The following is a 25,716-nucleotide window of genomic DNA, read 5'->3' on the forward strand; positions in this document are numbered from 1 at the left end:
TTCAATCCTAGCCATCCAACAGAGCTATTTAGCCATTGATTGAATGGCTAGGATTGAATGTGTGATGAAACCCATCCTATTCCAAAAGATGGAGTCCTTGTTCTGAACTAGGGTGTCAACGGGTTGGGTTTACCCGGACCAAACACTATAGGGTCCGGTATGGTGACAAATAAGAAGACACGATTAAGACCCAGGTTCATACCCGAAGGTCCTATTAATGCATGGACCTGGGTACAGTTTGTGAAATTTTATACCTGACTGAGGCCCAACCCGAGTTCTGATTAAGACCCGCAATTTTTCAATGTAAAAATGCTAAAAAATATTATTTTACCGGGTATGGTTCGAGTCTGGTTCATGTAATTTTTATCAGGTCCGGGTATGGTTTGTGTTATAGTAGACCTGATTAGACCCGGGTTTGGACCTTATACCATACCGGAACATCTAGTCCAAGTCTGGTTCCTCATCTATTCTCAACTGAGATACTTTCTTGTTGCAGGATCTTGTAGCAGCTGAAGCTAAAGCGTAATTTGGTGCTGGGCATTGACTTGGGAGTAATAGCCATTTGGTGCAACTCTTGAGATAGAATATGGGAGGTTTTTTTTCAAAAAATGAGAACATCAATGAGAATATACCTGTAGAAGACGATGACATGGGAGGCCTTCCTTCACAAAATGAGTACACGGCTGGGAGGACCGTTCAGGTCTCTAATTTTCCCACGGGTCTTAGTGCGAAGGACGTGAAGAACTTCGTTGAGGAACATACAGGCGAAGGGAGTGTTTATGCTTGCAAGCTCAGGAGTCATCGACGAAACTCATTATTAACTTATGCAATCGTTCAGTTTGCGACGATCGAAGACGCCCGACGCTTAGGTTCTCTTTCGCGAGATCGTCGCCTCTTTTACGAGAGGTCTCGACTTTGGGTTCGGGAACTTGAGAAAGACATCGTTTTGCACCCGAGAACTCCATTTTTTGCGATGGAAGAAGTGCTGTTGCACTTCGGATGCCTCGTTTCGCAGAATACGTTCCATTGTTTCTGCTCCATGCCAAACGTAAACGTTGATTTCGAGCTCGGGTTACGTCGAATCTGCATGTTCCTGTCTCAGGACAACATTGAATACAAGCTTGATCTCAGCTACGAGAACATTTGGAAGGTTCAGCTGCATCACCAAGAAGGCCTGCCCACAAAGCATTTGCTATTTCAGGTATGTCTGTTTTCATTGATGGCAATCTTAATTGTGTTGTATATGTGCTTTTTTTGTCGACATTTACATGGTGAAATGAAACTACCCTCGGGATCATAGACTTAGCTGCGCTGGCTCTTCCTGCTGTTCTTAAGGTCGCTGTCCTAGCTTACAATTCCGTGGAATTTACATTTGGACCCACTGAGTCGGGCTTGCACAAGAGCTGACGCCCATGGGATTTAATTTGAACCTAGACCATTTGTCTAGCAGCCTAGGTCCCATCCCACTATGCCAAACCCTTTTGGGGATTGTATTTGTGCTTTTTTCACTGCAATATTTTAAGTTACTTTTAGGAGTTGAAACGAATAGGATGCAGTTAGATATTCAATCCAAGTCCAACATATTATTTTTGGATTTGAGTGCTTAATTGATGCATGCTTGGTTCTAGGGTTCAAACCGTTCAAACAACGGAAAGGGTAAGTCTAAAATAGGTCAACTCATGTAGACAAGTGGCTGGGTTTAGACAAGGTCGGAGAGAAAACTCAATTCTCCCAAATGGTATAGCAGAAAAATCTTAAATTTTCTGATATTATTTCAGACACCTTAAGGTGGGTAAGGTTTGATTCAAATTTGAGGTTAAGAGGACACGGAAACAAAGAGTTGTAATGGCTGTAATAAGTTGCAAGTAATTTTTTATGATATGAAACAATCCATGAGATATCATTGTACATAACCACTATGTATATAAATAGAGGGGAGCAGATCAGGTCACGCTGAACATGAGCGTTTTTGCTCATGCGGACATCGTGGCCGTCTGTTTGCTTTTTGGATGAATGCCACCTGGTTTTGTTGACTTTTGAGCTTTTTAAAATGCAAATCGGATGGCCACGATGTCAGCATGAGCAAAAACGCTCATATTCACCCTGACCTGATCTGCTCCCTAAATAGAGAGAGAGAGAGAGTAGAGCGTAGCTGTTTAAACGTGCTGACAGTCCATCACGCACCTTGTGGTGGTCACAAGAAAAAAAAAACCATCGAAAAATGCTAAAAATAACGGGAAAAAGTCTTTAGCGCTTGGAGTGCCTCTAAAGCCTTTTTCTGCCGTTTTAGCTTTTTTTTTTCTTTTTTGCGCATGACCGTCTATCAACGAGCGTGATTAAGCTGCGGTTAAGCTATGTATTAAGCAGATACACTCTACTCTACTCTCTCTCTCTCTCTCTCTATATATATATATATGAGTATTAATGTTGATCTTCTTTGGGCTCTCTCTCTCTCTCTATATATATATATTCTCTCTCTCTCTCTCTCAGAGAGAGAGAGAGAGACCTGAATGGTCTAAAATCTAGAGCTACATCTAAACCGTCCGATTAAACATAATCGAATGGTTCTATCGCCCGCGCACCCGCACCGTCTTCCCGGTTCATCCTCCCTACCCCTTCGTCATCCACCAACAGTCTGTCATACCCAGCCCGATCCCACCCTCCCAACTCCGTTGCAGGTGCTCGTTGGCCGGAGATCAGTCGACGACTATCGGATGCAGGTAGCTGCCCGCGGTCTGACAGCATTCTAAGGAACCCACGTTTATTTTTTTTTCCTGCTCGACGGTGGCTGCTCACCCATTTTTTCTCTGTTATTGGTGGGTAGCCGCCTGGTAGGCAGACGATCACCGGAGTGTTGGTAGAGAGAGGATGGCAGTGGCTGTGTGGGTCAGCCAAAAACCATCGGACGGCCGTCGTTGACCGTCGGGTGGCTGTCCGGCAGGATGTGTTAAGAGCAAAGGGGGTTGGGGGAGGACTGGGAGGCTTGGTTGGAGACCTTCCTATTATGTTTAATTGGACGGTCTGGATGAAGTTGTAGATTTTCCTATATATATATATTCTTAATTTACATATATCTAATGTCCAAATGCAAAATGATGTTTAGCATGTTCAATTTACCAAAAATTGAATCTTATAGTGTATTTGACATAAGAAAACCTCATACTTAAACGCATATGCATAGTTACATCTAACATTTGGTACATCCATACAAACAAAAATGTTTACCATCCTATGATATCATGGTACTGAACACTCGCTTTTAGGGCTGTCAACGGGTCAAGTACCCGGTCCATTAGGTTATACCCCAACCCCTCCTAATAACAAATCGTTGGGTTTGGGTTCGTGTTTGGGTTTTGTCGGGTCATGAAAATAAAATCCTAGAACCAGACCCGCATAATTTCAAACATCCATTTTTATTAAAAATACATATAAAATACTCAAGTCAGGTCAGGGACCTGGCAAAGATCTTGATCCATGCTTGGGTCAGGTTCGGATTGTCCCTAATATTATTCGTTTCAACGGTTTTCATGCCCATACCTGGGACTTCGGATTCAAGTTGGATTGGCTACCCTAAACAAACCCGATCCATTAACAACCTTACCCACTCTCTCTCTCTCTCTTTATATATATATATGAAAATTGGAAATGTAAACTAGCAAAATATGTAAACCGGTATGAATCAATTTTTCATAGTTTTTTTTTGCAAATCTAACCCTGCAGATGCATTCAGCATGGTCTATTTGGTTGGAATTGACTATTGGATCATTGTATTTGGATCAAGAAATGTGATTTTTTATGCTTGCATATTTATGAAAATTCTGAACCATTGAATTTCAAGCCTTAAAAGATTCTTCTTATACAAGATCCATGAGTCCGTTTCTATAAAACCATGCATCTAGATCACTTTTCTGTATGGTGAAATTTTAGAAAAAAAAAACTATGAAAATCTAAGTTCATGCCAATATACATATTTTAGTTACCCATATATATATATATATATATATAAAAGGACCAGTTCTTAACTCTTGAATCATCTGATTATGATAAATAAACAAAAAATTTTAGGGCTTTAAAATCAATGGCTTATAGTCTTAATAAATATTCAAGCATACAAAAATCATAATTTTTTTTTTATCAAAAATACACTATCTAACATTTGATTCCTAGCAAATTCACCATGCCACCACATCTATATGATTGGGTATGAAAAAAAAGGTGTTATAAATGCCTAGTTCACTTGATAGTTCTCATATATATATATATAAAAGTTTTGGAAACCCATATCACGTACGCAAGTCATATACATGTATGAATCCGTGTCCTTGTGGCACATATGTGAGAGTTCTCGCACCCTCAAATCATAATGAATAAAATTGTAATGTATATATAATAGCAATAGCTTGTGAAGGCTCTGCTACAAAAGGAAAGCTGTGATGAATTGGAAGCTTGCAACTCTATTGTACAAAGAAAGTGGTTACAGTTTTGACTGATTTTAATGCTTATATCCGTTAGATGAACCATACTCAGTGTATGCTCTTGATCTGCAGCTGGAAGGTGCGCCACGCATTTTTAAGAAGCCATTGTCGAGCTCAGAAGACCAGCTTCTGAACTTTTATCAGTATCTCCCAGATGAACGATTTGTCAGAACGACAGATTTTACGCCGAAGTGTTTCATAGGGCAGTCATCAACACTCTGCCTCGAAGTCCCAAGTGGGGCTCCCTTACCAGATATCCATGCATTCTTTGCTCACTGCATAGAGATACCAAGTAAATTAAACTTTCTACAAGGGTTTTCTTATTCACAAGGCCTGGAATTGGTTCCCGTTGTTCATCCGCTTCCGCAGTCCGGGATAAAGTTGCCGTTCAAGGTATTGTTTAAGATCAATTGTTTAGTTCAATCCGGATATCTTGCTGGTCCGACGCTTACAGATGAATTCTACCGCTTGCTGAGTCCTTCTGCGGTGCCTATTCAATACATAGAGCTTGCATTAGAGAAGATTTCACAATTAAGAGATTGCTGCTTCGAACCGGAGAAGTGGCTTAAAGCACAGTTCAGAGAATTAGAGTCGGCTAGCTATGTTCCGATCGCAGCCATTTCATTGGCACCAGGCTTGGTTTATGTTAACAGGGTTCTAGTCACCCCTGCAAAAGTGTTCTTCTATGGGCCGGAGATCAACATCTCCAACCGTGTGATACGTCAGTATCCCGATGAGGCAGAAAACTTTCTGCGGGTCTCGTTTATCGATGAGGATACAGAGAAGATCCGATCGATGGACTTGATTCAGCGAGTCTCTTCCGACGGCGGCAGCAACCGGACTGATATCTACCATAGGATACTCTCCACTTTGAGAAAAGGCATAGTGATCGATGATAAGAAATATGAATTCCTCGCTTTCTCATCGAGCCAGCTGAGGGAGAGTTCTGTTTGGATGTTTGCTTCGAACTCTAGAGTCAGTGCAGCTGATATCAGAGAATGGATGGGAGACTTTAGTGGCATAAGGAATGCGGCAAAACACGCTGCTAGATTGGGTCAGCCATTCAGCTCATCAACAGAGACCTTGAATGTGACTGCAAATGAAATTGAAATCATTCCTGATGTAGAAAAAGGTCAGTACAATTTTTCTGATGGAATAGGGAAGATTTCTAGTGAATTTGCACAGAAGGTGGCAGAAAAGTGTGGATGCAAGATAAGGACACCTTCTGCCTTCCAAATAAGGTATGGGGGCTACAAAGGTGTTGTTGCTGTTGATCTTAGTTCATCAAACTTTAAGATGTCCTTAAGAAAGAACATGTGCAAGTACATGTCAAACAACACCCAACTTGATGTATTGGCTTGGACCAAGTACCAACCTTGTTACCTAAACCGTCAGATAATCAATCTCTTGTCAACTCTGGGGATTGAAGATACCATCTTTGAAATGAAGCAGAAGCAAGTTGTGGGCAAGCTTGATGAGGTTTTGAAAGATGCAGAGATTGCACTGGAGACCCTTGAGCTCATGTCTCCAGGAGAAAACGTTAAAGTTCTTAAAGCTATGTTGCGTTGTGGTTACATGCCGGACTCCGAGCCTTTTCTCTCGATGATGTTGCAAACTTTTCGGGCGTCTAAATTGGTTGAACTTAGGAGAAAGGCAAGGATATTTGTCGGAAAGGGAAGAACACTGATGGGTTGCATGGATGAAACTAGGAGTCTGGAATATGGTCAGGTTTTTGTACAATTCTCCGGTATTGGCGATGCAGATCGTCATAAAATTTACAGTGTTCAGGGATCGGTGGTGGTCGCCAAGAACCCTTGCCTGCACCCTGGTGATGTGCGGGTCTTGCAGGCTGTCGACGTCCCGGATTTGCACCATATGGTTGATTGTGTTGTCTTCCCACAAAAGGGGGAAAGGTACGGTGGTCTTATCTGTCTTTATTGATGTTCATCAGTTTAATTTTGTGCCAGTTCCTTAATTTCTGACATGCATTTTTACTGGTTACCTGTTTACTACGTACAAGTAGTAAGTCATGTGAAATGTTCACCCCATGACTTCAAAATTTTCTTATGGGCAATCCAAAGGAAAAACTCCCCTATCACTAACCACACATTGGTTGGCCTACGATTGGTAAAAGCCTCGAGGTCTCCCCCTGCCCACCAGAGAGTTCACCCTGTTGGATTAACCACCACGATTAACGTGGTGGTTATCCACGATGTGGATACATCCCCACATTAGGGATGATTCATCCGATAAATGTGCATGCTATTAGGGGGAACGGTTACGCAAACCGTTCCCACCGTATGCTTTATATTGACTGGGTATCATGAGCGACCCAAGTCAAGCAAAATACAGAAATTTTAGAGGGGAAGAGGTCGACTCACCGTCTGCATAAGGAGGCCTGCGCTTGTGGTGGCTGCGGACAGGCTGAGTTGAAGAATCCTTTTCTCCGGCGACCTCCAACCTCCGTAAATGGCAGCATCAGGTACGCTGTCCTTTTTTCCTGCGTGCTTTTCTGTTTTTTTGTTGTTTGCAGGGCCACTGCTACAGTGACGCCGTCTGTTTTGCCGCCTCGCCGGAATATCCTCGCCGGAACACAACATTGGGTTATGGGCCCACCACGCTTCCGCTGCGGGGTGTGCTCCGGTTTTGACCAGAAACACAGGTCACCGTGGGGTGACCCTGCTGCTGGTCACCGGCGCCTGTCGCCGGCACCGGCGACTGTCGCCGTTGGGCGACAGTATAATAATAATAAAAAAAATATCTTACCTCTGTTCATGGGGGTTTTCCTGTCGTCGAGGATCCCGCCGGCGTCTTCATCTTCATCCGCCATCAGGAGGCTGCGGGAGTTGTCGCCGACGATTTTTTAAGTCGCCGGATTTCTGAAATTTTTTGCAGCATCGTTTTTGGCCGGCGGATGGATGTTTTCGTCGGAGAAGGGCGCCATCAGATGGCGGCGTTGGTCGCCGGTGAACGGCGGCATTGATCGTCGACAGCGCCGGCGTTGGCTGCCGGCAGGCGGCGGCAAAACCCTGCAACAAAATAAAAAGGGCGAAATAGGGTTTTGGAAAACCCTAATTTCGACTCTTATCGTTTTTGTTTTTCGAGTCGGGTTCATTTTTGAACCGGACCCGACCACCTGAAATCGATCCATAAAGTGATCTGGATCGGATCAGGGATTCGGGTGGGGACCCGCTCAGGTCCGACCCGGATAAGGAAAACCCCGGGTCAGACCCGGATCCAGCGGTAACCGGGTCCGACCCGGATCCGGTATGTACCGGGTCTGGCCCGGATCCAGTAATACCGGGTCCGACCCGGATCCGGACTTTACTGGGTCCGACCCAGATCCGAACTTTACCGGGTCCGACCCAGATCCAGACTTTACCGGGTCTGACCCGGATCTGGTTAGTACCGGGTCTGACCCGGATCCGGTTAGTACCGGGTCCGACCCGGATCCAGTTGTAACCGGGTCCGACCCGGATAAGAACTGTACCGGGTCCGGCCCGGATAACCCCGGGTCTGATCCGGATCCAGTTAGCAGTCGGGTCTGACTCGGATCCAGAAGGGTCCAGGCACTATTTGGCCTGAACCGGATCAGGGACTGACTCAGTCCCCTTCCGGGACCGGTTCAGAGCCGTTTTTGGCCGGTTCCTTCCAGTTTCTCACCGGTTCCGAGATGCTAAGATCCTGTTTTCTTAAATATAAGAAAATATAGGGGTTTTGGCATACAGTTATAGGGTTTTAATGAACTTTTGTTCATATTTGACCCGGTTCATAAGGTTCAGAACCGGTTCGGACCCTTGGATGACCGGTTCAGGGCTGTTTCAGACCGGTTCAGAGTGCTTTAAGACCGGTTCGTGATACATATGACTGGTTCATTCAGTTTAAGAACCATTTCAAGGGTCATATGTCTAGTCCATTCGGTTTACGGACTATTTTAAGATATAATTTTGCATATTAGCATAAAGGATAGTTAAATGAATCAGTGTTTTCATGTCACCAAAGTGACTGAATACACGTGAGTCATAAATGAATTTTATACTATCATACAGTTCCTAAGCCGATATGCATATTGTACTTATATTCATGAAACGATAGACGACCCAAAGGTAGTTTTATCGTGTTTGGAATTTAAGTAGGGTAGAATAAGGTAAATGTGTCGAGATACATCACACATGTGTATCCAAAAATACCTTGTGTTGATGGTCTATCTTCACAAGAACCTTAGTTTTACCGAATATGGTTGGTAGGCGAAGTGGTTTCGCGTGTCGGAACTCTTACCAAAGTAGGACTCCGATGACCCCCTTCACTCGCCTGGAAAGAAGCATATCAAGGGCCTTTATCATTTTGCTTTTTTCACTAAAGTTTTAGTCTCGTATGAATGTTTCCTGATACGTGTCTTTTGTCATGCAGTTTCTAGTTCTGTGATTTTAGATGGCTCTAGCTCCATACCTTTTCTAGATGGATCCAATTTTAGTGATTGGAAAGAAACTGTTTTATTTGCATTAGGGTATATGGATTTAGATCTGACCCTAAGGATAGATGAACCCGCTGCTCTCACTGATCAGAGTACTGCTGATCAAAAGATTGCTTTTGAGAAGTGGGAGCGCTCGAATAGACTTAGCTTGTTGCTTTTGCAATCTAAAGTAGCTAAGAACATTCGGAGTGCTATCCCACAATGCAGAACAGTGAGAGAATTCATGAATGCCATTGAGGCACAGTTTGTGAGTTCAAACAAGGCCAGAGCCAGTACCCTGATGTCAAAATTGATATTTATGAAATATACTGGAGGGGGAAACATTCGCCAGCACATTTTGGAGATGAGAAACATAACGTCTCAGCTGAATGACATGAAGCTCACTATCTCTGATTCTTTCCTAGTGCATTTAGTTCTAACGTCCTTACCCTTGGAATACGGACCTTTCAAAATCTCGTACAACACACATAATGATGAATGGACATTTAATGAACTTATGTCTAAGTGTGTTGAAGAAGAAGAGAGGATGAAAGGTGAGAAGGTGCAAAGTGCACATATGGCTTCTCATACGTCCAAGGTAGGACCAAGGAAGAATGCATTTAAGAGAAATGCTAGGAAGAAGCCAACTAGGGATAAGTCATCCCAAGATAAGCAATCAAACTCTGCTCCCATAAAGTGCTTCTTTTGCAAGAAGAAGGGACACATAAAGGCAGATTGCATAAAGTACAAGAAGTGGTTGGAAAAGAGAGGTAATTTGTCATTTGTTTCTCATGAATGTAATTTATTACAAATTCCTGAAAATAGCTGGTGGATTGATTCTGGTGCTACTGTTCATATTTTCAACTATTTACAGCTGTTCCTGAGCAGAAGGGAACCAACAATGCATGAGAAAAGCATCTATTCGGGAAACAAGATGCGTTCACATGTGAAGGGTGTTGAAAACTGCAGGATTACTCTGGATACGGGCGTAGTTTTAGATCTTCATGATGTCTTTTATATTCCATCATATAGTAGAAACTTAATTTCAATTTCAAAGTTGGATAAATTTGGATATTGTTTTAAGTTTGAAAATTCCAAATTGTTCATATTCAGAAATTCAATTGAAATTGGTTCTGCATCTGTTTATGATGGTTTATATAGATTGAATGTGAAGATCCAAACTCAGGAGTCTTTGACTTCTGAATACGCATTAGTTGGAAATAAACATAGCATGATGAATGATAAATCTTACATGCTTTGGCATCGAAGGTTGGGTCATATCTCTGAAAAGAGAATAAAGAGACTGGTAAATGAAGGAATCTTGCAATCTCTAGATTTTACTGACAATGACCCATGTGTTGATTGCATAAAGGCTAAGCATACAAACACATATAAAGAGGGTGCCAAACGCAGTAGTGAGATATTAGAAATAGTCCATACAGATGTATGTGGACCGTTTTCCCCATGTTACACAGGCGAAAAATATTTCGTCACCTTTATTGATGACTATTCTCGGTATATGTATCTCTACTTGATTTTTGAAAAATCTGATGTTTTTCAGATGTTTAAGGAATTTAAGAAAGAAGTAGAGAAACAAACCGATAAGGTTATTAAAATAGTCAGGTCTGATAGAGGTGGCGAATATTATGGTAGGTTTACTGAGATGGGGCAAAGGGAAGGACCATTAGCGCGATTTCTTTAAGAGGAAGGCATTGTGCCTCAATATACCATGCCTGGTAGTGCCTATCAGAATGGTGTAGCTGAAAGGAGAAATCGTACGCTTAAAGAAATGGTCAGGGCTATGTTGAATTATTCAACACTTCCCATAAAGTTGTGGGGTGAAGCCTTAAGGACAGCTGTGCATATTTTGAATAAGGTTCCTACGAAATCTGTGCCTAAAACTCCTTACGAGTTGTGGACAGGTAGGAAACCATCACTGTCTTATATGCACATATGGGGATGTCCTGCAGAGGCTAAACTATATAACCCCCACATTAAATCCTTTGATCCAAGAACAACCAGTGGATATTTCATTGGTTATCCAGAAAGATCAAAAGGATACAGGTTTTATTGCCCATCTCACTCACCACAGATTGTTGAAACGGATAAGGCTAAATTCCTAGAAGATGGTTCAGTAGGATTAAGTGCACTTCAAAGCATTGGTTTTGAGGAAATACAAGATCCAGTTTCATCACCTGTTAAGAAAAACATCGAAAGATACCACATTGTTATTCCTAATGATGGTGTGGTTGATCATTCGATTGTTAATGCACAAATCCAAAGTGAACCTATTGTGGACAATGCGGAAGAGCACGAACAGGATGATCAGGTTCAATCTGAGCCTGAGGAACGACCTGTTTGGAGATCCACAAGGATTAGGAGATCTGCAATACATCCTGATTATGTGGTGTACCTTCAGGAGCCTGGTGATTTCATAGATATGGATGATGACCCGTTGAATTTTATGGAAGCTGTTGAGAGCAAACAATCTTCGCACTGGATTGAAGCCATGAAAGAAGAGTTAGACTCTATGGCTAAAAATCAAGTGTGGGATCTTGTCACGTTACCTAAAGGAGTAAAGCCCGTAGGGTGTAAATGAGTCTTTAAGACCAAGAAGGACTCCAAAGGTAATATAGAGAGACATAAAACAAGATTGGTTGCTAAAGGATTCACCCAGATGGAGGGCATTGACTATAATGAGACATTTTCTCCTGTCTCAACTAAGGAGTCAATGAGGATTATTCTGGCCCTCGTAGCTCATTATGACTTAGAGCTACATCAGATGGATGTGAAAACAACATTCCTCAACGGGGATCTGAATGAAGAGGTATACATGGAACAACCTCTTGGTTTCTCTGAAAATGATCGTTTGGTTTGTAAGCTTAACAAATCAATATATGGACTTAAACAGGCCTTCCGACAATGGTATATTAAATTTTCTCAAGTCATTGTGACTTTCGGGTTTACAGAAAACATTATTGATCAATGTATATACCTTAAGGAAAGTGGGAGTAAGTTCATTATATTGATGTTGTATGTGGATGATATCTTACTTGCAACCAACGATATTAAGTTACTTTCAGAGACAAAACAGTTTCTTGCATCACATTTTGATATGAAAGATATGGGTGAGGCTGCTTATGTTCTTGGCATTGAGATTCGTCGAGACCGAGCAAAAGGGTTTTTAGGCCTCTCCTAAAGATCCTATATAGAAAAGGTGTTAAAGAGATATGGGATGGAGAATTGTTCTCCTACTTCTACACCCATATCAAAAGGTGACAAGCTGAGCCTAAAGGATTGTCCACAGAACGATATTGACAAAGCACATATGAGTGCTTATCCATATGCATCAGTTGTTGGCAGCTTGCAGTACGCGCAGACATGTTCTCGACCAGATATTTCTTTTGCAGTAGGGGTACTTGGCAGATTTCAGTCTAATCCAGGTTTACCCCATTGGAAGGCTGCCAAGAAAGTCTTGCGGTATTTACAAGGGACAAAAGACTATATGTTAACGTATCATAAAGTTAATCACCTCGAGGTCATTGGCTACTCAGATGCGGATTTAGGAGGATGCCTTGATAGTAGAAAGTCTACTACTGGGTACGTCTTCTTACTTGCTGGGGGAGCGATCTCTTGGAGGAGTGGAAAGCAGACGACCACTGCTGCCCACACCATGGAGGCAGAATTCATTGCATTGTACGAGACTACTTCGCAGGCTATATGGTTAAAGAACTTCATATCACAGTTAATGGTGGTCAATTCCATTGGGAAGCCACTGAAGGTCTACTGTGATAATGAAGCTGCAGTGTCCTTTTCGAACAACAACAAAAGTACTACGTCATGCAAGCATATGGAATTAAAGTATTTTGTTGTTAAAGAAAGGACGGAGAATCATTTAGTGCATATTGTCAATATTGGTACCAAAGAGATGATCGCTGATCCTCTTACTAAAGGGCTAGCACCGGGATTATATTCCGAACATGTAATGAGGATGGGATTGTTAAACTCTTTTTGACATATGCATATAAATAAAGTGATCACTTTCAGTCTTTTGATTCTCATTATGGTTGTTGTTAATCTCATAAGGATTAGAGATTCAACTAAGGACCTTTAGAATAGAATATAAAGGCCATTCTATTCATCAAGTTATTTCCATAAGGTTTTATGGTTAAAAAGATTTATCGTCGGATCAAGTGGGAGAATGTTGGATTAACCACCACGATTAACGTGGTGGTTATCCACGATGTGGATACATCCCCACATTAGGGATGATCCATCCGATAAATGTGCATGCGATTAGGGGGAACGGTTACGCAAACCGTTCCCACCGTATGCTTTATATTGACTGGGTATCATGAGCGACCCAAGTCAAGCAAAATAAAGAAATTTGAGAGGGGAAGAGGTCGACTCACCGTCTGCATAAGGAGGCCTGCGCTTGTGGTGGCTGCGGACAGGCTGAGTTGAAGAATCCTTTTCTCCGGCGACCTCCAACCTCCGTAAATGGCAGCATCAGGTACGCTGTCCTTTTTTCCTGCGTGCTTTTCTGTTTTTTTGTTGTTTGCAGGGCCACTGCTACAGTGACGCCGTCTGTTTTGCCGCCTCGCCGGAATATCCTCGCCGGAACACAACACACCCAGCTTCAACCTTGCAGCCAAGGGACGCCACCTGTAGGTTTTGAACTTGTGACTTTCTGTCAACTTGGTGACATTCACAAGTCGCCCCTACCAGATGAGTAGAGCCCTTTTAAGTGTCATAACCTGATAATTACGTTTACAAAAATCAGGAAACAATCCTTTACGGATACTACTTTGATGCCCAGAAGGGCTTAACATGACTGGTTAGATGGTTCGGCTTAATACGATCAAGATGAAGGACATCAAGAGTTTGAGTAGGGGTGCACGTCGCTTGCCTTTAAGAAGGTGAGCCATATATATTGTGGAGCTCTCAAGCCCCACCACCTGAACCAAGGCTTCCTCAGATAAATAAATCCTTCTTTGAGCTTAGTCAGACTTGGTTTTGGATGTGGGCTTTACCAAATCATGACATAACCAGATATACATTAATCAATTCTAATTCAGATTCAATATCAAATTGGTCATTCCTAAGAAGAATCTGAATTCAAATAACTAAAAAACGAGTTTGACATGCACTTGATTAACTATATATATACTCAATACACAAAAGCCAGTATTATGAGATGTTCTGATACGACTCGCCAAACCATCTAAATAGACTCGGGTTGGTCAGATGTTTGACTTGAACCCATACTGTCGGCATCCCTGCATGTGAGACTGAATCTGATATGGTCTTTCGTGATGAGACTGACTTGGATATAAGTATATATTTTAGAGACTGTAGCTAGATTTATTGGGACTATGTAGCTAATTAATATCTTTATGCATGTAAGCATCGACTGTCGCTGGTGGCTACAGTGTGGGGCTACAAAAATTACTTTCAATTTGTTCTTGTAACTCAGGTCATCGTTTGGTTATTTTGAACCAAGTTTATTTTTTGGATAGTCTAAGGGAAAAAATCCCCTTCACCAACGGCATATTGGCATGAGTGGAGCAAAAGAAACGTGTTCACAAAGGTAAATAAGGATTCATTTTTATATTTAGATTTTGTCTAGTTTTTATTTGGATATTGAGTCCAAACGATAGATCCATATTTAATAGGAAGTTAAATATATTTAAGAAACTATCTTAGATAGGCTTATTCAAGATTGAAAGTTGGGTTTATTAAGATTAAAAAAAAAAAATCGTCAATAAATAGATGAGAAATCTAAGGGGTTAGGGGATGAGAGTTGGACACCCATCCATTAATCGGATGGCTTCCCCCACACTCCTTGTATTGAGCCCAGAACTAACTCGTAAATCCCCAAATCTCAACCTAATGACCCAAAATCTCCCAAACCCTTGCTCAAAGCCCACCTTGACCCATTCCAACTTCCACTTAGAACCTTACCCACCTCAAAATCCACTAGAATTGACCGAGTGTGATTCAAACAATCATTCACACCCATATTCAAATCAAACTCAAACTCTCTAGACCCTAACCCACCGGATCAAGAGACCATACTTAAGACTTTAATCAAGCACCCAAAATAGGTACAGTGCTCAAGATCCAAACATCTACCAAGGACTATAGAGAAATGGGTTGAATATTGGTTTCATGCGAAGTACGGTGATCAGTTTTGATGCTCTAAGTTCACAGACTAAAACGGCCCAAGTGCATTATTGGATTGGGTTTATGCAATAGAGTGTACCTTTGAACATCACCAGATCTGAGAACACAAAAAAAGTTCTCTCGGCATAGAATTCAATCATAGATGCAAAAGACTAGTAGGAGTGTCAATCTGGATCGAATTGAAGATGTTGATGCTTATCAACTTCATAAAAGATCCAATTTTATATATTTGACCTAGAAATACCAAAACCTTGGTAGATAATACCTTGTTAGAGCCTACCAAAATGAACTTTCATTTAAATCCATTCAAGACCTATATGAAGTCCTACAACCAATTCATGATGATTTAAATCCAAAATCACAATCACAGATCCAAACCTGTTTAGTAGATTTGCGTGAATCTACCTTAGGTTCCAAAGATCCAACCCTAAACCTACTTGACCCAATTCAGAGTAATCTTCCGCAAATCTTACCTAAATATATTGAAGATCTAAACCCTAATAACCATATCCAAGATTGTCCTATATATATCTATATTCTACAACCCAAAACCATTTAAGACTTTGGACTTCCTCAAACCGGATCAATGTAGGCTTCCACAAATATCTATGGTATCTAACTTTTGTTTCAACCATTTGCTTTAGATCCCGTTTGACCCATTTCACTTTTGAAAAATCTCACACAACTTTGGTTGATTTTGAAAGAATATTCTTGGTTTCAGTATGCATGTTGGGATAGATCTTGCTTGGTTCATTTAATCTAGAGAGCAGTACTGAGATCCAGTTCAATAATATGAGCCCATAACCCATAAGGTGGAATGTAATTGAAAAAAGTGCAAACAGGATCAGAATTGACAAAAAGTCTTCTTCAACCTAAGAAAAATGATGCAAGAGTGGAGCAAAAGCACTGGATTCACGAGGGTCCATTAACATTCATTATTAAAATTTGATTTTTTCTAGTTTGTATTTGGATATTGAGTCCAAAATGATGGATCCATATTCATTAAGAAAAATAGATTTAAGAAACTGTCTTAGATAGTCTTATTGAGGACTGAAGGTTGGGTTTATCAAGATTATAATTTTTTCATCTATAAATAAAGGGGAAATCTAGGGGTTTAGGAAATCATCGTTAGATTTCAGAAATTGTTACTTTTAAGTTTATTTCATTTATTTCTTGATTTAGTTAATTTTCAGCATTTTCCATTAATTTTTAGCAGTTTCTTGAATTTCTTGCTATTTTTTAGATTTATTTTTTGTTTCCCTAGACAATTCGTAGTTTGGGTAGATTGCTTCATAAATCACCTCCCATTTACATCAGTTGGCCGCAAGTTGGTAAAACCCTTGAGGTCCTCTATGTTCATCTGCAAGTACACCTAGCTTGGACGTTGCGGCAAGAGATGCCATCTGTGGGTTTCGAACTTGTGACATTTCATCAACTTGGTGACATTCACAAGTCTCCCCTACCAGATGAGTGGAACCCTTGTGTGCTATTTTGAGCTCAGTTATTCACTCTATATATGCAATTATGCATGAACGTTGTGGAGTTTGGATCGTGTAGTATGGTTTGGTCAACTATTCGGCTATGTCACACAGATACTCCATTTTCACTCCGGTACCATGTCCTTGATATAAAAGTCCTACTGAAAACTTCGTAAAGTTGGCCGTATCCCCACTGTAGCGATGGACTTGTGCTTCATTTCCAACATTCTAGTTTTACTCTGCCTCTGTTTTTTGTATTTTCTGCATCAACTAAACTTCCTTGTCATTGGACTTTGGTTCTTTTGGGCTAACTTAGAAAACTGGTGGAGACAAAAATTATGCATGTTTGGATGCCAACAAAAAATGCACAAATTTTATTACTTCCTATCATGCCACATAAGTGCCTATGAGGGCGCCGGTTAGGGATGTAAACGGTTCGGATCGATTCAGGTCGGATCTAGGCATTACCATGTCCGACTTAATCGGGTTTGGCCTAATGGGATTCAGATTCGGATTTGGATAGAAAAAGCTAAAACCAAACTCAGATCCGACTAGTTTAAAACTCGGTATTTACACTTAATCGGGTTAGGTTTTTAGTCGGATTCGGGTTCGGGTTTGAATACAACACTTAATAGCAAACCCAGATCTGATTATTAATCGGATCCAGATTTAGCTACCAAACCCACTTAATGGACTTATATTCGGGTCGGGAATCAGATTGCACCCAAAGCATTTACATTCCTAGCTCGGGTCATCTGGTAGGGGCTACTTATAAATGTCACCAACTAGTTCAAAACCCACAGGTGTGTGTCCCTTGCCGTGAGGGGGAAGCTGGGTGTACTCCCTAATGGGTGAGAGGGGCCTGTGGTTTTTACACCAATGAGCTTGTGAGCAAGTGAGGTGTTTTTTTCCAATGTTATCAGTTTCCGTGGGTATCACAGAAATTCGATAAGCTGCAGGTGTGAATCGGCTATTTTTTAATACATCTAAATAAAAAAACTAAAAAATAATTATAAATATTATTTTAATGGTTTTAACATGTGTCATGTTATGATTAACACGTAATAAATTTTTTATTATTTTTGGGCCAATACAGAACAATTCAGTTGATTTTTCTATGTAAAACTTGCAATGCGTGCAAGAAACAAACAACACATATAGAATGTTGGTGACATTGGTCACCTTGATCCTATATGCTACAAAGTAATGAGATGCAATGCTTAAAGGATATTCACAAATATGCTCAATACTTTAAAATATAATAACATCGATGTGATGTTTCTTATAACAATATGAAAGGAAGTCTGTCTTGATGTTTTGGAAATACCATCATTTTAAAGTATATTGCATAGTTTTTTCTTTTAGTTTTAATACATCACACTGGTTACTAACATTGGTACTGGTGTTTCAAATGAAAGGCCACATCCAAATGAGTGTTCCGGGAGTGATTTGGATGGCGATCTGTACTTTGTGAGTTGGGATCCTGAACTTATTCCACCTCGGCAAATCGATCCTATGGAATATGACCCTGCACCACCAAAAGATCTGGATCGTGATGTTTCAATGGAGGTATTTATCTTGTAAACAAGTTGTTCTAAATGGTCATTTCTCTTGCTCAGTTGACCCTGGATATGCTGATCTTGTAAGATTTATGGGCATTGGGAATTGTTACTTTCCTATCTTCTGATACTGGTCATGGTTAACTCCCTTTTTGTTATGGGCGTTTTGATTTCTTAACAAAAAGGGAGTTAACCATAACCAGTATTGGTGTCTTAACAAAAAGGGAGTTCAGAAATTTGTCAGCCATCTGACTCCCTTTTTGTTAAGATGGCTGACAAAATTCTTAACAAAAAAAAGGAGTTAACCTTTTCGTTATGGGTGTTTTGAATTCTAAATTTCCCATCTTCAATTTGTCAGCCATCTTCTGATACTGGTCACGATGTACACGACCCCATCTGACAAATTTTTTGTACATCGTGCTATGAGATTTTTCAATGAAGTTTGTGGTAGTACCGCAGTAGTGGACGGCCGGACCTGCCCTGTTTTTGTAATTTTTTCCCAAGCCATTTTAGCATTTCTTCCTTTGTAATGGAGAACCACCTCTGATTTCAGAGAGTTTTGCGTGCAATATGTTTTGGGGCTTTGATAGATCTTGTGTCTATTATATTTCTCACATTTGTTAGTTGATTTTTTACTCCGCCGCTTATGGGACCTATGCCTAACGCAGAAACATGCGACTCTTGTGCCTTTCTCTCTTTTGTCTTTTCTTTATCTTGTTTTTAGCTCATTTTGCTTGTGGTTCCATAACGTTCTTGATAGCATTGCACAAATTATAGGTTATGAGAATCATTGTGCTCCCTTTAGGACATGATAAACGTTGATCTTGGGAAAAGACTGTTGGACATAACAGATCTGGGTCCAACCCATTTGGGTAACCCAATTTGACACCATTAGTGGGCCACATTAGTGGACCACATAATGGGGAGATAGTGGGTGGCAGTTACGTAACTTTCTCTTTCCCCATTATATAAGGGGGTTGACTGCTACGAAGATGCTGAGAGTTTCGCGTTTACCCAAATTCCACATAAAGATGACGTGGTATAGGGTCCTGCTCATTGTCGACCTAAGGCCTGGGCTCATCGTGGGCGTCAACCGGATGAAGAGAACGTCGAACACCCGCACACACATTATGTGGCATCATCATATACACTTCCAGGTACACTTTCTATGTATGTTGATGCCAGAAATGCCAACTTTGGGTTATGGGCCTACATCCACGCATACTGCTGCGCGTGGATGCGTACAAGCCTGTTGGCGTTTGCTGTGATTGTTGCCGTGGGGCGACCTAACTCCCAGGTTGACGATGACAACCACCATGAGGTGACTGTTTTTTCGACAGTATGTCATCGTGAGACGACTGCAACAGACTGAAACTGTCATCGTGGGGCAACAATGTTTCTCGACAGCCCGTCAACATTGGTCGCCAGTAAATGACAACTGTCGTCGTAACGCTGACAGTCTTTCCCGGCAGACTGTTGTCATGGGGCAACAACCCTCACCGGTGACAAAGTCACCCTGAGGTGACAGCTCGTCACCGTGGGGCGATGTTGGTCACCGAACGATGGTGACAGTTGCCGTAGGGTGACTACCGACATCAGTCTCTCTGATCTTTTAGCCATGGGGTTGGAGTGGAGTCAGCCATCGTCGGGGAAAATCGAGCTGATCGCCAAAAGGTGATATGCCGGAAGGGGCGACCGTTGGTCGAAGTCGTCGTTTGCTTTCAGTCGACCACTAGTGTCTGTCGCTGTGCTGCGATGTGGGTCACCGCCGAAGGGGTGACAGGATTCTCCTCTTTTCCTCCTCAGACTGCCATGGTCGAAGGGATTTTCTTCGTCACCGGTGAACTTAGGCTGCGGGAGTCACCGTGGGGTGACGTTTGGTTGCCGACAGGCGATCGTGGGTCACCAATTTTTGCTCCAGGGCGACGTGGGTCGCCATGACATCTGGAGGAGCGAAACCGTTTTGGTTTCTCAGGGTTGTGTAAACAAAAACCCTCGAGTTTCTGTGTTAATGCCTGATGACCGGATTGGGTATTCTGACCCAGTGGCATACACGATCCAAATCTGGATTTTGGGTGGATCGGGTCTGCCTGGATCCATTGACTATCAGTTCCCAGGATTGGACCCGGACCCATTCAGTGTCCGGGTCTAGGTCTGATCCATTTTGGGGCTGAATCCATATGTAGGATTCAGATCTATCTTGGATCAGGTTTGCAGTTTTATCGTATGATCGGACCCGGACCGATAAGGCATCGGGTCTGAGTCTGGTCCTATGGACTCAGACCCATTTAGTATCGGGTCTGGGTCAGAACCATTGTTTTGGATTGAGCTTAGGATCCGATCTCCTAAAGGGACTCAAATCAATTTGGGGTCTGGATCGGTGATAAGATTCGATCCGGTTGGATCGGAGTCGGACCCATTTGGTTTTGGGTATGGTCCAATCCTTTTTTAACCGGGTCAAGATCCAAAACATTTTGAATCGGGTTGTGATCCAGACTCATCAGGTATTCGGGCTTGGGTCTAATTCGGAAGACCCAGATTCATTTTTGGACCAGGTTATGGTCCAGACCCATAAGGTATTCGGGTATGGATCTAATCAGGAGGCCCAAATTCAGTTAGTATCGGGTCAGACCCATATTCCGTTTATACCGGGTTAGACCCAATCTTGGTTTACACTGAATCTAACCCCGATCCAGTTAAAGCCGGGTCCAACCCAGATCCAGTTCAAGCTGAGTCCGACCCAGATCCAGTTAAAGCCGGGTCTGACCCAGATTCAGTTTAAACTGGTTCTGACCCAGATTCAGTTTGAACTGGTTCTGACCTGGATTCAGTCAGGGTCCAGGCACTATTTGGCCTGAACCAGATCAGGGACTTATTCGGCTCCTTCCGGGACGGGTTCAAAGTTGTTTTTGACTGGTTCCTTCCTGTTTCTCACCGGTTCTGAGATGCTAAGACCCTGCTTTCATAAATATAAGAAAATACAAGGATTTTGACATACGATTATAAGGTCTTTATGAACTTTTGTTTATACTTGACACCGGTTCATAACATTCAGAACCGGTTTATACCCTTGGATGATCAGTTTAGAGTGTTTTTAGACCAGTTCAGGGTCATATAAGACTGTTTCCTACTTGAGGACTCCAGATTTTACCCATATGAGCTTGTTTTAGTTATTTTCTATGCTTTATAAAGTGTTTATTGTATAGAAAACATGACTTATGCATATTAATTTATGTGTTTCATGTTTGTTAAGTCATGCATGATGATTTTAAATATTAAGCATGAATTATGACTAAATTCATGATATTTTATTATCAAAATTAGTTTATGCATATAAATTGAAGCATGAACTTGTATTTTTTGATATAAAGTATATTTTTTCATGAATATACAAACATTAAAATATGTGTGCATGGGCATGCTCCATAATACGAATATATTTTCAATAAAAGATCTTGATTGACCGATTCATGTTATCACCAAAGTGATCTGAGCCATATTGATTAAGAATTCTTTGGACTGTTTTAAGATTCGTTATTATGATTGTGTGCGAGTTTATAAAACAACGATTCTACCCAAAGGTAGGTTGTTGTGTTTCAAATTCACAGAGGGTGTTTTAGTAGATGTGTATTCCAGCCCATGAACAATGTTTATACCCAAATGCACAGTGCTGAATTGCCTCTGGTTACATGATCTGCTAGTTTCAGCAACTGAAGTCAATTTCTTAAGAATTGAAGAGATGGAGCAACTATCAGTATTGTCGTTTTCACCAAAGTCAAACGATAATGACTCAACTATACTTATCTTAGAAAAGGTGAATAATAGGGGGTCTCATATTTACCTTTTCAATATGAATCTCGTATAGAGAGATTTATCTCCCACTCATACGAAGAATAGAACAACCATTTTGAAGGCTGTCTATGAGAAGTGAGAGCGCTCAAAATGATGTTCATGAGATATGAGAGTATTCGAATAATCTTAGCATGTTGCTTTTGCAATCTTGAGTAACTCAGAATATTCGATGTGTTATCTCTCACTGTAGGACAATGAAGGAATTTCTGAAATATATTGGGACATAAATTATTGATTTTATACGAGGTTTTATCTTAGGCCATTTGGATAAGAAACTTCATTAAGGATCTTGGGTTCTATTGAGAAACCACTAAAGATCTTTTGTGATAATGAAGTAGCCGTGTCCTTTTCAAATAACAAGCGCTCAATGTCGTGTCGACACATAGAGTTAAGATACTTTATTGTTAATGAAAGGACTGAGAATCATCTGGTATGTATTGATACAATTGGGATGAAGGAAATGACTCTGGATCCTCTTACTAAAGGGCTAACACCAGGATTGTATTCCCAACATGTAAAGGGGATGAGTTCTTTTGATTTCTTTTTATGTATGATAATACATTATGTGATCTCTTTTGATTCTCTATGACTTTGTAAATTGTTGATTTTGCATAAAGAATCTCTCATATGGGTTAGAGAGAATAGCAGGATAACAATATTAAAGGACCAAAAAGAAGAATTGGTAAGAGACCAACCTATTCATAAAGGTAATTTCAGCATGCTTAAGCACTGAAGGTGAATTATAGTACAGTACATACGAATATGACATTTCATAAAGGAGTGTTTATGACTCATATGATTCTTCCTTGTGATAAATGGTAGCATGCGAACCCACATGAAAAATTAAATTGAGATAACAGTATAAACCTCGATTTAGTGCACTTTTGGTGTCAATGTATCAAGTGGAAGAATGTTGGACATAATAGATTTGGGTCCAACTAATTTGTGTGACCCAGTTTAACACCATTAGTGAGCCACATTAGTGGACCACATAATAGGGAGATAGTGGGTGGCAGTTACGTACGTATCTGCTTCTTTCCCCATTATATAAGGGGGTTGGCTGCTACGAAGATGATGAGAGTTTCGCTGCAAGTTTACCCAAATTCTACGTAAAGATGACGTGGTATAGAGTCCTGCTTACCGTTGACCTAAGATCTGGGCTCATCGTGGGTGTCGACCGGATGAGGAGAACGCCAAACACCTGCACACACATTCTGTGGCATCAACAGATAAACTTCCACGTATGCTTTCTATGTATGTTGATACCGAAAACGCCAACAAAGACTGCCAGTAACCAAGAAGAATATAGTGAAAGAAATGAAATGGTCCTTTTTAATAAAACTAGGATGAATCTTGTCAAGTATAGACTCTCTGCATGTAAAAAGCAGCTAGACACTTGGTTTCAGTATTTATGAAATGATTAAGATGCCATAAAGATAATGCAATCATACAAAAGGGTAATTCTATCATAAAGAAAAAGGCAAATGGATGACACTATCGTTGGTTCTTTAATTTTTTTAACCATCATTGTGGACTCTGGCAGATTCAGGGACTAGTTGAATTGTGTGACAGATGCTCTTCTGCCATTTATCTCACGTAAATTGTGTTCACATACATCTTCTGTGGCCTAGACTTGAAAAACTCATGAGACTAACAGCGAAAGACTGTTGGTTATGCCTTGAGGTGGATTGCTTACTGTATTTCAGTTCTTAAACAGGATTTAGTTTTTCCGATGTTTGTGCTTCTGCTCTAGGATTTTTCTGTTAGTGTAAATTATTTGTATTCATTTTGTCCTTTCACAGATTTTGTATTGTTAATCTCCAGCTAAGTAGCCAATCAACCTTGCACTGCTGACATGCGTTCTCTAAATTCACAGGACATTCAAGAGTACTTTGTAAATTATATGATCAACGACAGCTTAGGCATAATTTCCAATGCCCACACCGTCTTTGCTGACAAGTTACCTGAGAAGGCACTGAGTGAACCTTGCATACTGCTTGCCAAGCTGTTCTCAGTCGCCGTCGACTTTCCCAAGACTGGAATTCCTGCTGAGATCCCATCTCACCTTCGCCCAACAGAATACCCAGACTTCATGGAAAAAACAGACAAGTCCACATATGAATCCAAAGGAGTAATTGGAAAACTTTTCAGGGCTGTCAAGGATAATCCAGCCGTCATAGGGCCATTCACAGAGGAGGTTGCCCAACAGGCATATGATCGAGACATGGAAGTTGATGGATACAAAGACTACTTGGAAGATGCATATAATTACAAATGTGAGTATGATCTCAAATTAGGTGGCCTCATGCAGTATTATGGGTTCGAAACAGAGGCTGAAATCCTCTTTGGTAGTGTAATGACCCCCTCAAGATCTTTTAGAAAGAACAGAGATTCTGAAGCCATCCAATTGGCTGTAAAGTCTCTTAAAAATGAAGCAAAAGGCTGGTTTGCTAAAAGGTCTAGCAAGTCTGAGAAGTATGGTCCTGATTCCGAGGATTGTCCATATGCAAAAGCATCTGCTTGGTATCATGTCACATATCATCCAGATTACTGGGGAGCCTACAGAGAGGAAGACCAACCACATTTCATCAGCTTCCCTTGGTGTGTCTATGACAAGCTCCTAACTATCAAGAAAGGGAAGATGAGGTAGGGGTACTGAAATGAAGAGCTGCGCATGAGCTCACTGAAGTTAATATGATCACTGCTAGGATCATAGTTACAGAAGCCTTTAAATATTCAAAAATTTGATTCTCATGAAACTTGCTTTGGAAGTGCGAAACTGCACTATTATTGTAAATAATGGGAAGTCCTGCTTTGCTCAGTATGAAAATGAACTTCTGTAATATTGCAAATATCTTTCTCGTGTTGAAAGATATGTAAAACCTATTTTAAATAAAAAACAAGTTTTTAAATATTTCTGCTAATTTCTATTATTGTTTCTTATGGTTCTTGAATGCTTTGCAGGCCACGTATCCAAGCATTTCTTAAATGCCTTCGTGTTTTATTTGTCCCTTGTTGCACTCTTTTCTTGCTTTTTTGGTAATTATGGTTGAAATCATTTGACTAATCAGTAGGTCCACCATTGTTCATTCATTAAAGTTTTCTTGTGATTTCAAATTATGTAGTTTGAGAAGTGGATATTATTTCATGTTAGTTAAGAAAAGAAAAAAAATGAATGAAATTTGACATTTCCTTTCCTTATCTTTCCCACTTATCGCTAAACTTTATTTTTGTTCTAAAATATGCCTTTTGTTTCTCTATTGAGGCAGTACAAGAAATCTGACCTTTACTGGTGCTAAATGCACAACACAGAAAATTGCTATGCGATAGCGATTTTCTGTGTTTTTTATGGCCCAAGTATTTTGTAAAGCACTTGGGCCTATCACTGGATCTTCCTGCAGTTTTAGGAGGGCCAAGAGGGAGTTCGATTGGAGTTCTTATTCTTTTTTGAGGTTGTAAGTACAATCAACACTGTAAATTTTGGACGGGTCTGGATTAGGAGTAGGGCACCCGTGGATCCATCCCACCTTTATTGTAGGTCCACCTTGTGACTCAAGACCTGATATTATTAACCCCATTTTACCAGAAAGTAAAATAAACGAGTTCCTTTGAGTGGATTCTTGTTTGATGAACCCATACAACAACTAACCGATAGTGCAACTGGATGTAGGTTGTTCGCATTGGATATCCAACACAAACTCTATCCATTTATG

General features: G+C 40.9%; 1 protein-coding gene across 1 annotated transcript; it reads left to right on the plus strand.

The window, feature by feature from the left end:
• Window positions 1–649: 649 nt before the first annotated feature.
• LOC149841272 (putative RNA-dependent RNA polymerase 1) lies at window positions 650–24,653 on the plus strand. Its single transcript, XM_090005229.1, has 4 exons — window positions 650–1,201; window positions 4,548–6,388; window positions 18,011–18,161; window positions 23,880–24,653. Exons 1-4 carry the CDS (start codon window positions 650–652, stop codon window positions 24,651–24,653), a joined length of 3,318 nt encoding a protein of 1,105 aa, XP_089861355.1.
• Window positions 24,654–25,716: the final 1,063 nt, after the last annotated feature.

The sequence above is a fragment of the Nuphar pumila genome, chromosome 4, assembly GCF_984573655.1.
Source record: "Nuphar pumila chromosome 4, dmNupPumi1.hap1.1, whole genome shotgun sequence".
NCBI classification, from domain to species: domain Eukaryota; kingdom Viridiplantae; phylum Streptophyta; class Magnoliopsida; order Nymphaeales; family Nymphaeaceae; genus Nuphar; species Nuphar pumila.

Excerpts from the sequence above, each read along its gene's own strand:
- LOC149841272 (XM_090005229.1), top strand. The coding sequence starts at position 650 with ATGGGAGGCCTTCCTTCACAAAATGAGTACACGGCTGGGAGGACCGTT. Across the intron at positions 6,389-18,010 it reads TTCCCACAAAAGGGGGAAAG|GCCACATCCAAATGAGTGTT; the intron begins GTACGGTGGTCT and ends TTCAAATGAAAG. Across the intron at positions 18,162-23,879 it reads ATCGTGATGTTTCAATGGAG|GACATTCAAGAGTACTTTGT; the intron begins GTATTTATCTTG and ends CTAAATTCACAG.